At 45.3% G+C, this 13,810-nt stretch overlaps 1 protein-coding gene across 1 annotated transcript in view; it reads left to right on the top strand.

Annotated features, from left to right (window-relative positions):
* Positions 1–13,471, top strand: part of POP1 (POP1 ribonuclease P/MRP subunit) — a 35,711-nt gene extending 22,240 nt beyond the window's left edge. Inside the window, exons 13-16 of the mRNA XM_077748235.1 lie at positions 1,875–2,066; positions 3,735–3,889; positions 9,639–9,980; positions 10,876–13,471. Coding sequence (XP_077604361.1) covers positions 1,875–2,066; positions 3,735–3,889; positions 9,639–9,980; positions 10,876–11,530 — 1,344 coding nt within the window. The 3' untranslated portion in view covers positions 11,531–13,471. The remainder of the gene's footprint in view (positions 1–1,874; positions 2,067–3,734; positions 3,890–9,638; positions 9,981–10,875) is intronic.
* Positions 13,472–13,810: the final 339 nt, after the last annotated feature.

Raw genomic sequence — 13,810 nt, 5'->3', positions numbered from 1 at the left:
ATGATAATCCCATGGTTTAAATACATTTTTCTCTTATTGTTTTTTCTCCCCCTTATAAATGTTGTATCTTTAGTTTCACAATGATTGAGCCTCCTACCAGGACCAGGAATCGTAGTAGATGGTGAGATAGAGGGCTAGGGTGTGTTTGAAAAAGTATAGGGTCAAAGGAAGCCGAAGAAAGGGTACCAGGCCCAGATGAGGGAAATTGGGGGAAGCTTCTTGGATGGAAGAGCTGGAATTTGAGCTCTTAGATGGGTGCTCAGAATGAACAAGACTTCTTGGGGCCAGGAGCGAAGGCTGTAGTGGAGAAAGGATTGCCGGAAGTGAGACCAGCATGTGCCAGGGCCCAGGCTAAAAACAGGATATAATGTGTTCACGAATCTCCAAGTAGATTGGTGGCTTGGAGTTGAGAGTGAGGCAGGAGATGAAGAAATAAATAGGGGCCAGAGCATAAAAGACCTTGAGGCATTTTAAGGATTTGGACAGCAGACGTCGAGCACCATTGAAGGTTTTAAGCTGGCCACGTGATCAGACATGGCAGCACTGTGGAAGGTGCATTAGACTAGGATGGGGCCAGAGAGAGGACTTGTGGTTGGATGGCCTTAAAAGAGACCCTGGAAGTAGTCCTTAACTGAGGACGTGATGGGGGCCTGAACTGAGGCAGTGTGGCTGGAGTAGAGAGCCTGGGGTTGAATACAGATTCCTGAAGGTAAATCCGACAAGACACAGTAGTTGCTTGGATAATGGGAAGTGGGGAAGGAGGAGACTTGTAGGTTAGTTCCCGACAGTCTAGCTTAGATACAGTACCTCAGGTAAAAGAGAGCCTGAGGCTGATTTGTCACTGCTGCATTCCCAAGTTCTAGAAAAGCGTTTGGCATAGAATTGGTGTTCAATAAACATTTGAATGGATGAGTAAATGAATAGGCAGTAAATATGTGAATGGGCGAATGAATGAGTGACTGAACGATGGGAATTGTGGCATCATTCAGCTAGGTGGGGAACACGGGAAGAGAGCAGATGCAGTGGGGACAATGAGTTCAATCTTGGGTAAGCTGAGTGTGAAGGGCCTCAGACTTCCGGGAACAGATGCCCAGGTGGCAAGTTTTGATCCCAGGAGGCAAAGTCCCGGCTAAGGAGATAGATATTTTGGAATTTCCAACATGTAGAGATGGTAGAGGAAACTCAGCCAGAGGTAAAAAAGGGAGTATCAGGGCTTGATCAGGCTTGAGGGGTATCCGTGAGGGGGCAATTAGACTTGGCAACATGGAGGCAGTGTCTTGTATAGTTTCGCCTGTATAGGCTTCTCTCCTCCCTGTTCATCTCTTTTTACAGCTGGCAGGAAAAGTCTGAGAAGATGTTGTTCACTGCTCCCTACAGTACACCTAACAAATAATTTACAGCATCTTCTCTTCTAAATCTTTAAGACCTGGTGAGAAAGTTTCTCAGGAGCCAGAGCATTTCCCACTTGCCCCTCTCTCCTTGAAAAGTTGTTTATTGTTCGTACCTCTTTCACCTCATGACTACAAATCTTAACCAAAGTAAATGCAGGGACTGAGAATCAGAAGATAAGATTAATCCTGATCCAAGAGATTAGCAGAATGAATGTGTATTATTTTATAACGTTGAGCCATCTGGTATATTGTAGCTCAAATTTAAGATAATTTGGCATTTTCTAACAAAGCTCTTGTATAGAGGAAAATCACCGTAAGAGGAATACCATGTATTTCAAATGGCTCACATTTATTTACTGAGAACATTTCTTTCTTGTGTTTTTAAAAGAGCATTTATCTTTCTAAAGCAGCTTACAAGTAGAACCAGTAGAATCTCCCAGAAAATTAGGGTTGTTTGTCTTGTATTATTTTCTTCCACTTTAGGATTTAAACCGGAAGAGAAGTGAATTGCTGGTGCCTGGGTCACAGCTTGTTTTAGGTCCCCACGAATCCAAGATACCTATACTTTTGATTCAACAGCCGGGACGGGTGGCCGGTGACGACCGCCGAGGCTGGGGAAGTGGCTGGGACGTCCTGCTCCCAAAGGGCTGGGGCATGGCTTTCTGGATCCCGTTTGTAAGTTCCTTTTCGATTCCGACTTTACAGTGTGTAAACTACATTCCCGGTAAATACCGCGTGCTGAAAGCGTTTTGGACATCACACACAACTTAGAAATTGAGTTCTATTTTTCTACCCTTTGAGCTGTAATTCTGGTATGAGATATGTCATAAGATCCCTGGAACCAGATTTTCATTAATAAGAGTTGGGCTGACATAATGTGAATTTTTGAAATTTTAAAACTGTCCTAATTTTTCAATAGTAGTGGCAATGAAATGTTGAGTTGTTGTTTTTTTTTTCCCCGTGGAAGAAATTTGTTACATTTTAAAAGAATTTTTGGGGTGCTTGGGTGGCTCAGTCAGTTGGGTATTCGACTTTGGCTCAGGTCATGATCTCATGGTTCATGGGTTCGAGCCCTGCATCAGGCTCTGTGCTGACAGCTCAGAGGCTGGAATCTGCTTCAGATTCTGTGTCTCCCTCTCTCTCTGTCCCTTCCCTGCTCACACTCTGTCTCTCTTTCCTTCAAAAATAAATAAGCATTAAAAAAAGAATTTTTATAATTTTCTAATGTTTATAGATGTATAGAATACAGTTTTCACTTTTTAAGTGCTGACCATATATTCTTATTAACTGCAGCTAAAATTTTTATGAAAATCCAGTGTTTTTTTCCTTCTGAATAGTTAAAAATTATTATTATTTCTTTTAATGTTTTTTTTTTTTTTAATTTCTGAGAGAGAGAGACAGCATGAGCAGGGGAAGGTCAGAGAGAGGGAGACACAGAATCTTAAGCAGGCTTCAGGCTCTGAGCTGGCTGTCAGCACGGGGCTTGAACCCACGAACAGTGAGATCATGACTTGAGCTGACGTCAGATACTTAACCGACTGATCCACCCAGGAGCCCCTAAATTATTATTTTAATAGATTAGAAAAAACATGTAGAACTCTCAGATTCACACAGGTGATTAGTTTTAGCAGTTATGCCTAGTACAAGAGATACCCAGTTAATCATTTAAGAATGAGAATATTTCGGGGCACCTGGGTGGCTAAGTTGGTAGAGCAGTGCAACTCTTGATCTCAGGGTTCTGAGTTCGAGCCCCATGTTGGGCATAGAACTTACTTCATAAAAAAAGAGTGGGAGTATTTTAAAATAATTCTAATCTTTAAATTATGAAGTGTTTCAAGCATACAAAAAAGTATAGATCTTGATATAATGAATACCTGTGTACCCTTCACCCACCATCTGGCCTAAGAAGTAAAACATTACAGATTTGTTGGAAGCTCTCTCTCTTTCTTTCTCTCTCCAGTTCCATTTCCAATCCTCCTCCTAAAAGAATCACTATTCCTATTTTCGGTGTTTGTCACTACTTTGCCTAATTTTATAGTTTTATTAAGTATGCTTGTATCCTAAAGTTAACTATATTTGACATGTTTTTAAACTTTATGTACCTCACCATATATATGCTTTTGCAACCTACCGTATTCACTCAACACAAATTTTTCCATATTGATTGGTGAAGCTCTGTGTCATCATTTTTGCTGTTGTATAATCCATTGTAGGATTAGCCCGCACTTACCCTTTCTCTTTTGATGGGCATTTAGGTTTATTCCCTTTTCCCCAAACAAACATTAAGCACTAATTTTTCTGTAATTTGGTATATTGTTAAGATCTTTCTGACATTTCTTTTAGATCTATCGAGGCGCCAGAGTTGGTGGGTTAAAAGAGGCTATGGTGCATTCTCAGTATAAAAGATTGCCTGACATCCCTGGTGATTTCCCAGACTGCCCTGCTGGGGTTCTTTTTGCTGAAGAGCAAGCCAAGAATCTCCTTGAAAAGTACAAAAGGTAAGAAACTGGCTTCTCTAGTTTCCTAATGTCTTATTAGGAAGGGAAGGGCCCACCCACTTTGGCCAGTCACATTTGGAATGGCTTCAGTAACTCTTACACTACGTGCAGTTTTCATAGACTTTTCCTTGAGTTCACATAACCAAGACATAATTAAGTCAGGACTGTCTTACAATCTGGCCCTTCCAGGCTATAGACCCTTCTTTGATGATGGTGCATGCCTAAATTATGGGCCTGTTTCAGACACTTGTTCAGGATTTCCATGACTAGCCCCTGCCCCCTCAAAATACAAGTTGTGTTTTGTATAACGTTATTGAGGTAATACATATTTATGAAATTTAAAAAAAATTTTTTTAATGTTTTTCTTTATTTTTGAGAGAGAGAGACAGATTGTGAGCAGAGGAGGGGTGGAGAGAGAGAGGGAGACCAGAATCTGAAGCAGGCTCCAGGCTCTGAGCTGTCAGCACAGAGCCCAACATGGGGCTCGAACTTGTGAACAGCGAGAGCATGACCTGAGCCAAGATCATGACCTATGTCGAAGTCAGATGCTTAACTGACTGAGCCTCCCAGGCGCCCCTATATTTATGACATTTTTTAAAAAAATTTTTTTTTAAGGTTTTTATTTATTTCTAGGAGAGAGAGAGAGAGACAGCGTGAGCAGGGCAGGGTCAGAGAGAGAGGGAGTCACAGACTGAAACAGGCTCCAGGCTCTGAGCTGGCAGTCAGCACAGAGCCCGACGCGGGGCCCGAACCCACGAACCGCGAGATCATGACCTAAGCGAAAGTCGGACGCTTAACCGACTAAGCCACCCAGGCGCCCCTATTTATGACATTTTAATGAAGCTATGGTAATGTGCAAAAATGCTTTGTGAACTGGTGTATTCCTTCCATCCAAAGAGATAAGCACTGTTTTTGCATTTTGGTATCTATCCATCTAGACTGATTTTTCTTTTTTCTCACTGGGGGAGTGGCCAGTGAGGGTCTTCACCAACCTTTCTACTATGAAGTGTATGCTAACTTGGAGAAGCGGTATCCTACTACTCTGGGCTCCAGAAACACAGAAACTCTCTTGTTTGTTGTGGAATCTGTGACGTCTAGCCAGTGCCTGGTGCACAGTGTTCTTAATAACTTTTATTAGTTGATAGATGGAGGAGTGGAAAGTGGGATGTTGTAGTTCCTTGACCGTGAGCTGAGTTACTGTGCTTTTCTGTTCACCACCGCAGCCACAGAGGCAGGCTGTGCCTGGTTTTCAGACTTCGTCGAGTGACTGGTGAATGAATAAGAGTGAAATCACAGGGACGCTTTCAGGGACTGCCGGCTTACCAGGGCAGTGATCATGTATTTTGTGCCTCCTATAATATGTAGCTCCAGTCTTCTATGTGTTTGTTAAATAATTGACAGTAATACTTAATTCTCATCCTTCAGATTTTTTTTCACGCATACAGATTTTTCTTTTTCTTTTTTTTTATGACCAAACTATTTTAAGACTTATTACCTGCTTTTTCAAGGATACAAATTTTTCTTAAGTACAAATTTTTTTTCTAGAATGTTTAACTTATTTATTATTTATTTATTTAGAGAGCACGTGTAGGCTCGAACTGAGGAGGAGCAGAGAGGGAGAGAGAAAGAAAGAGAGAATCTTAAACAGGCTCCATGCTTAGCACAGAGCCCAACTCAGGGCTTGATCTCATGACCCTGGGATCATGACCTGAGCCAAAATCAAGAGTTGAACATTCAATTGACTGAGCCACCAAGGTGCCTTTGAGGTACAATGTAAAAAAAAAAAAAAATTTTTTTAATGTGTATTATTTTTGAGACAGAGAGACAGAGTGTGAGTACGGGAGGGGCAGAGAGGGAGGGAGACACAGAATCTGAAGCAGGCTCCAGGCTCTGTGCTCGCTGTCAGCACAGAGCCTCATGCGGGACTCAAACTCACAAACTATGAGATCATGACTTGAGCCAAAGTCAGATGCTTAACAGACTAAACCACCCAGGTGCTCCTCGGTATAATTTTTTTTTTAAAAAGGGATTATATTATGAATATTATTTCAAAACCTGCTTTTTTAATTTAGTAATGTATTATAGATGGTTTTCCCATATCAATAAATGTGACTCTAAACCAAGTGTTGGCAAACTTTTTTCGCAAAAGACCAGATGATAAATATTTTTGGCTTTGTGGGCCCTTTGGTTTCAATGGCAGCTCAGATCTGCCTTGTGTCACAAAGGCCACCTCACACGGTGCATAAATGAATGAGCATGGCTGTATGCCGGTCTCACTCTGGTTGTGGACACTCAAGTTTGAATTTCATGTAATTTCATGTGCCATAGGATATTCTTTTTTTTTTTTTTTTTTTTTTTTTTAACCATTTCAGAATGTAAAAGCTTCTTAGCTCATGGGTCATTTAAAAGCAGACAGCGGCCCAGGTGTGATGTGTGAATCAATCTGCCAACCCTTGCTCAAAATATCTCCGAACAGTTGCCCAGGACTGCAGTGTGGTTGTACCGTAATTTATCAGGGGCCCTCGAGGTTATTTCTCATTTTGGGCTCTGTGCTTCTATAAACAGCTTTTCATAAGCATCTTTACACATTTATCCGATTTATTCATTCATTTTATATATGTTTATTTAGAACCTACTATGTGTCAAACACCTTCTAGGCACTGTGGCGACAGCAGGGGAAGGCAGGCAGGGTCTGTTCCTGCCCTCTTGGAGCGTATACTCTTTTTGTTTGTTTGTTTTAGAGCGAGAGAGAACATGCATGTGAGGAGAGCTGGGGAGGGGCCAAGGGCGAATGAAAAGGAGGCCCCACACTCAGCACAGAGCCCAATGCAGGGCTCGACCCTGGGATCGTGACCTGAGCTGAAATTAAGAGTCAGACGCTCAACTAGACACGCAACCAGCTGAGCCACCCAGGCGCTTCAGAGCTTATACTCTTGATGAAAGCACATGTTTCGGAGCTGGTGGGAGCGATCCAGGAGATGGGAGGGAGGCTCACATGGCAAGAGCAGAGCCCTTGAGTGTGGGAGAGGGCACGGTATCCCATAGGGTCGGGCTCAGATCTCATTTTAGCAGCCTGGAAGGCTGGCTCCGAGTCGTGAATACAGATTTAGGTAGGATAGACTCTGGTGCAGAGCTTAGGTAGTACTCTCCTGATCGTGACCGCCTTCTCAGTGAACAGAGAGGCAAGGTTATCCGCTAGGAATAAGAAGGGACCAGAGGCTGCTGGAGGTCTGAGGAGAGAAGGATCCATGTAGACAGTTTTCCAGGAACGCAGGACACAGAATTGACTGGAGAGTTGGAAGGGAGCCCAGTTGAGTTCCGTGTTTACGGTAGGGCTGTTCACAACTGCTGTGTCTTCTCGCCCACCTCTGTTCTGCCCATCAGAGCTGGCATGGGGGGGTTGGAGGGTTGGATGTGCCTGGGATGGGCTTTGCTGGGTGGGGCGGGTCTAGGGTACACGAGCAGGAGTGTAAGCTTTCTGAAGAGAGAGGTGCAGAGCCGTGGTGTGCGGCGAGGAGATGGTAAATGTACAGTAAGCTCTGGAGCTTGGCCTGTGGTGGGGAGGGCTGAGTGGGCTGGGCTAGGAGTGGGTGTGTGGGCAGCTGGGAGGGCCTGGCTGACGAGGGAGGGCCAGTGGTGTATCTGATGTCGCGTGCTTCAGGGGGGCTGGGGTCTTGGGGAGGAAGGAGCGGAAGGTGGTCTGTGGGCATCAGCAGGATGTCTGCCCGGCTCAGGCCCATGGGACGTCAGGAAACAAACCGCTGCCTCTGGAGAGGAGCTGGAGGGAAGAGAGCACTGACCTTAGGCCAGATCCCACAAGTAAGTAAGGTCTCTGGTTAAAAAAAAAAAAGATACACATCTCAGGGATTTGCTGTACTATTGACAAATTGCTGTTTGTATTAATTTATTTTTTTTTTACATTTATTTTTTTTTTAAATGTTTTATTTATTTCTAGGAGAGAGAGAGACAGCGGGAGCAGGGGAGGGTCAGAGAGAGAGGGAGTCACAGACTCTGAAACAGGCTCCAGGCTCTGAGCTGGCAGTCAGCACAGAGCCCGACGTGGGGCCCGAACCCACGAACCGCGAGATCATGACCTGAGCGAAAGTCGGACGCCCAACCGACTAAGCCACCCAGGCACCCCTGTTTGTATTAATTTAGGGTTTCATCTGTAGTTAGGGGAGTGCCCGTTTCCCTCACTCCCAGTAACAGGATAGCACCAGCTTTTATTTATTTCTTGATCTTGAAAGTTTATTTATGATTTTGAGAGAGAGATAGAGAGAGAGCGCGAGCAAATGGGAGAGGGACAGAGAGAGACGGAGAGAGAATTCAAAGCAGGCTCTGCACCCTCAGTGCAGAGCCCAATATTTTAAGTGTTTTTCATCATTTTGTGTGTGTGTGTGTGCGTGCATGCGTGTTTTGTATAAATTGCTCATTTATTTCCACCTAAAGGTCTGCAGGTTAGGCAAGTTCCCTGGGAGTGTTTTTCACCAGCTGCCCCTCTTGGAAGGTCAGAACACATCTGGTTCAGTCTCCAGAGTATAGACTCACACTGAACCGCGGTTAAGTCTACAGGTTCATTTCCATTCGGGGTCCTGAGGCATGAAGAAGCATGTGGGGGAGGGAATGTCAGGGCCTGGCCCACAGGAGACTGTCAGTCTGATGACAGGGTCTGGGACTCTGTAAGAGTCCTCCAGCCCGGAGTGCCTTGTGGCATTTCTCAAAGGTTCTTCGTCTCTCATTCATTGCTGGGAAGGTCAATTGCTCTCACCCTGTGAGGAGCAGTTTGGAAATGTTGCTCAAAATTGCAAATGCCAACAGTCTGTGCTTTAGCAGTTCCATTCCAGGAACTTACCTTGTGGATGTACTTGTGCAGGTGTGACATTGTCAAGGTTATTCACTGCAGCATTATGTATAGAAGCAGAAGTCCTGCAGTAGTGGACTATCTAAGTAAACTAGGGTGGACTCGCAATGGTGGAAGATAGTATGCAGCCTTTTATAAAAGCATGAGGGATTTCTTAATGTACTAACATAAAATGATCTCCAAGGTATTTTGTTACATGAAAAGAGTTAGGCAAAAAGTGCTCTACCTGGTATGTCACCATTTGTGTAAAATGGGTACAGAAAGGAAAGAAATAGGTACATATCTGCACATGTGTACAGAAAATGCCTCTGGAAGGTTATGTTAAGAAACTGATAATGACACTATCTCTTGTAGGGCAGCTGAGTCATTAATTTCCTTTTAAAGGTCTCCGAGTGAGGCAGGTACCCCGGGGGCATGTTTCAGCAGCCACAGGTCCAGAGTGAGGGAGGAACTTCACCACCGCCCTTTCTGTTCCTTTAGAATGGAGAACGTTGTGTGGTGCAGGGGCCACGTGGGGCCGCTTTGTGGATGCCTTGCCTTTTAAAATTAAAATCAAAGAGGGGTGCCTGGGTGGCTCAGGTGATTGAGTGTCTGACTCTTGATTTTGGCTCAGGTCATGATCTCACAGTCATGGGATCGAGCTCCATGTCAGGCTCCATGCTCCTCTGCTCCTTTCCCCTGCTTGTCTGCTCGCTCTCTCTCAAATAAAAAAATAAAAATAAAATCAAAATTAAAACTGAAGAGTTGGTTGTTACTCATATTTCTTGGAAAACTTTTTTTTTGGTATGTTTCTTTTTTAAATAGAGATGGAGTACAAATGGCCATAATTATTTTAATGGTCCAATCCTAAACTGTGCAAAATTAGATCTCCTCCTTGGTTTTCACCAGGCGCCCTCCTGCAAAACGGCCCAACTATGTTAAGCTTGGCACCCTGGCACCTTTCTGCTATCCGTGGGAGCAGTTAACGCAAGAGTGGGAATCAAGAGTCCAGGCCCAAGAGGAATCATCTGTGGCTTCCTCTCCACGTGGTGAGGAGAGGGACTTGAGAAGAGAGAAGGTGCCTTGTGTCCCCACACCTCAGAAAACTGATCAGCCACCTGAGGAAGTGGGCACATCTCTAAGCAGCCCCAGCGAGCCCAGAGAAGTAATGGACACAGCGTGTCCAGCTCAGATGGGGACTGAGTGGGTAACGGGCCCAGAAGCCACCAGCAGTCTCCTCTGTGTTCTTAGGTAAGTGCACACGACTTCCGGATGTGTTTCAGTGCTGACCAGGCTACAGGATGTAAACGTTGTCTTTGTTCCTTTATGCAAAGCTCGAGGAAAGGGCTGGACTCTCTGAAGGGGAAAGCCATTTCTCCAGTGTCCATAGAGGGCTCAGGGAAACAGCCGAGTCACATTTGATTTTTGGGGCAGGATACTAAGTGACCAAACGATTTAAAGTATTATTGTGCATAGACATAAACCAAAGCAGCTGTTCCCTGTGACCTGTTCCATTTGATCTTTCTTCCCATGCAGTACCCTGATGACTGTAACCTTCAGGAATGAGGAACCTCTCTAAGCTCTGAGCAGGCGTTCTTTCCTTAAATCACTGAGCTAGAATTTTTCTAGTTCCTTTTCAGTGAGTTGAACTTATGAGCAATTAGGTGCCTGTTCATTGGAACATCGTCACGTGGGAGAGGCTTCCGTACCAATGTGCTCCTGCCGTAGCCTGTTAGAGTGTGCTTAACAGTCACCCTCTGTTCTGTGCTCAGGTTTCCATAAGTGCTCACCTCTCTTGCCTTATGTTGATTTTTTATATAGTAACCTTATAATTTCATATCCTTCCTTCATTTCCTATAACTGTCTCTCTCAGCCTTAGATTCTATCTGTCTTATTTTTTCCTGCCTTCAACTTCTTAAACCTTGAATCCTTCAGTGTCTAAGAATAGTAGTCACATAAAAAGGAAAGTATCATTACGAAAGTATATTAATGTCTGTTTTTAATTTTTAAAAAATTAGAGTTTTGATCCATTCCCACATAGAGTATTAAAAAAAATCAAATTAACTCCAGCAGTGCCCAATCTTCTAATTGCATGTCTTCTCCTCAAACAAAATATCCTCAAACGTGTGTCTCCGATTTCATATAGGAGTAGAAAATCCCTGAAGCAGCTGTCAGCCTGGTGTGGGCCCGGGTCTGGACCCCGCGGGGCAGCCCTGCGAGCCCCTGGAAGCAGGCAGCAGGCGTTGAGCAGCGAGGCCTGCCTGGCCCTGTCGGACCGCTTCCCCCGGGCCCTGGTATGGGTCAGCCTGTCCCTGCTGGGCAAGGGCAGCCCCGAGCCGCATGCCATGATCTGTGTCCCGGCCAGGGAGGACCTCCTCCAGCTCAGGCAGGATCGGCTCTACTGTGGGCCCCAGGAATCCAAGCACAGCGACCCATTCAAGAGCAAGATCCGGAAACAGAAAGAGAAGAAGAAAATCGAGAGGAGGCAGAACCGAGGGGGCGCCGTGTCTGAGGGTCCGGTGGGGGAGCACCCTGCGGCCGGGCCCGACGCTCTGACCCTGGGCTTGTGGTCAGGCCCTCTCCCGGTTGTGACTTCTCATTGCTCCAGAGTCCTCCTCGGTTTTGTCACGCAGGGAGATTTCTCCATGGCCGTGGGCTGCGGAGAAGCTCTGGGCTTTGTTAGCCTGACGGGTCTGCTGGAGACGCTGTCCGGGCAGCCAGCTGCGGAGAGGGGCCTGGTGCTCCTGAGGGCCCCCGCCTCCTTGCAGTATCGGTTTGCCAGGATCGCCGTGGAGGTGTGAATGCTGGCTTACGTCCTTGCAGGGCGTAGATAATAACCGTGTTTGCCAAGTCCCACCACTGGAGGGACTTTGTTTTCGCCACCTTCTGTTTTGAAGTACCATGTGAAATGCCTCGGAGACAATAAAAGAATTCTGTATCATGCATGTGATGCGGTACTGACATCATTCCACTATTCCAAGATCATCTCCATCTTTCCCTGCCCTTGCTGCAACACCTTAAAATTATTTGGCGTATAGAGCCAGCAGCTTTTACGTTTTGACTTCTTGGTCCGCGTCATTCTTGCTGAAAATAATCAGAAGCTCTTAGTTTCCTTGTTCCTTTTTTATTAGGAACAAAGGACAGTGAAGTCTGTTTGAAAAGCCTTGTAGACGTGTGATAAGCAACAGTGGTTGTTTAATGACTTGATTGCTGCAGAAAAGGCTCTCAACATCCGGCCTCTGTGCATGAAACAGGGTTCTCCTGTCTGGACCGTGTTCAATTCCATACCGGAACCTGCGTGCCTAACGCTTTACATCAGCAGATGGAAATTGTGGAAAATGTATTATTGCCCTTTGTCGTGCAGGCTCGGTCTATGGCAGAGGTGTTGGGGTGGCATCTGAATGGGGCTCTGGTCGTTAGGACCCTTTGTTCTCTTTGCTGTTGACCAACGCATGACTCTAGGAGTTTCTTGATTTTTCTGTGCTTTTTGTCTTTGCAAAGAATCTCTCACAAAAACAATAGAGGATGATTTCTCAAAATATGTTCTATGAGGTGGTCATGGATGATGCAGTGCAGGGAAGTCACCAGAAAAACCCAAGAGGACTGGGTTCAGGGAGCTTCCAGGTTGGTGAACATGTGGATAATGGGGACAGAGTCGCCCCCTGGAGACGGCAGGGGCCCCTTGCCCTTTCCCACACCTTGCCCTGTGCATCCCTCTGTCTGGCTGTTCTGAGTTATATCCTCTTATAGTAAACTGGTGATCTAGTAAGTAAAAAAATCTGTGAAATATGTTATCAAAAAAAAAAAAAAGATCCCAAGGTCAGATTGATTGGGGAAACTCTGGATTAAACCCAGTTATGCATTTCTTTTTAAAGGATTTCTAGAACCTTCCCTGTGATAATGCACATTGCGCCTCTCCAGGAAGTCGATAACAGCCTACACTATCTTCTAAATCTTTTTGATGCCAAACTTCCTTTTGCAAGGAGCACTTTGTAGGACCAGTGTTTTTAGGGACACACTTTGGGGAGAGTGGCTGTACAGTGCAGTGCTCTGCAAGGGGATGACTTTTTTTAATGTTTATTTTTGTGAGAGACAGAGTGTGAGTGGGAGAGGAGCAGAGAGAGAGGCGGACACAGAATCCGAAGCAGCTCCAAGCTCTGAGCTGTTCAGCACAGAGTCTAACGCGGGGCTCGAACCCACAAGCTGTGAGATGGTGACCTGAGCCAAAGTCGGATGCTTAACCGACTGAGCCACCCAGGCACCCCTGCAAGGTGATGATTAAAATGACGGGCTGCTTTCAGACACGCAGTCATGATGTCCACCTGACGTTTGAGCAGGGTGTGAGAGGTCTCGTCCCACAGGAAGAGTACAGTCTTCATTGGTTTTTTTCACTTGTGGAGAAACTAGGCGCTCATTCACTTTGAGTTTCCATGTGTGTGTCACACCGTCAGATCCTTGTTTTCCCACCACTCATTTCTAGCAGAGCTTCAGTGGGGTTTGTTCTTTTAATTTAAGTGTACAGGTAGGCATTTCATGTCAATGTGTTGGGTTTTTGCAGTAGCATTTGGTGTAAATGCCTTTGGGGGTGACAAGTTGGGGAGGGAGACAGCAAGTATGACAGCAGCTAATGAAATGTCTGATGTTTCTCCTCTCACTGTGCCTCTGGATGTATTTGTATCCAACCCAAATGAGACTGAAAAAATAGTGTAACTTAGTGGTGTCTGTAAACAGAATAAATTAAAAGTGTCACCTGATGTTCAGTTGTGAACGTTTATTGGAGCATTCCTCATTTGTGTTCTCGGCTCCGAGCCACTTCATCTGTGGCTTAGCTCGCTGGGTGACAGAAGTCTGAGCGTGCTGTGAGTCACCTGACCTCATTCCGTGCAGCGCCATGCCTGGGGCCTGCTGCCTGCATCGTGGAACATGGCATGTAACTCTGTTTTGTGGTAGGTCAAAGACCTCGGTGCTGAGAGGATAGACCAGCATTTCCCAAAATCTTTTCGTGGGAGCCCTGCTCCCTGGAGATGTTTCCTGGAAAAATGTGATGGCTAAATAAGTGTGGGGAAAGCTGTAGTCTATAT

This window comes from Crocuta crocuta, unplaced genomic scaffold (genome assembly GCF_008692635.1).
Source record: "Crocuta crocuta isolate KB4526 unplaced genomic scaffold, BGI_CrCroc_1.0 scaffold39, whole genome shotgun sequence".
Taxonomy (NCBI): Eukaryota; Metazoa; Chordata; class Mammalia; order Carnivora; family Hyaenidae; genus Crocuta; species Crocuta crocuta.
The sequence above is the reverse complement of the archived record's forward strand: the minus strand, read 5'-3'. Positions and strand labels throughout refer to the sequence as shown.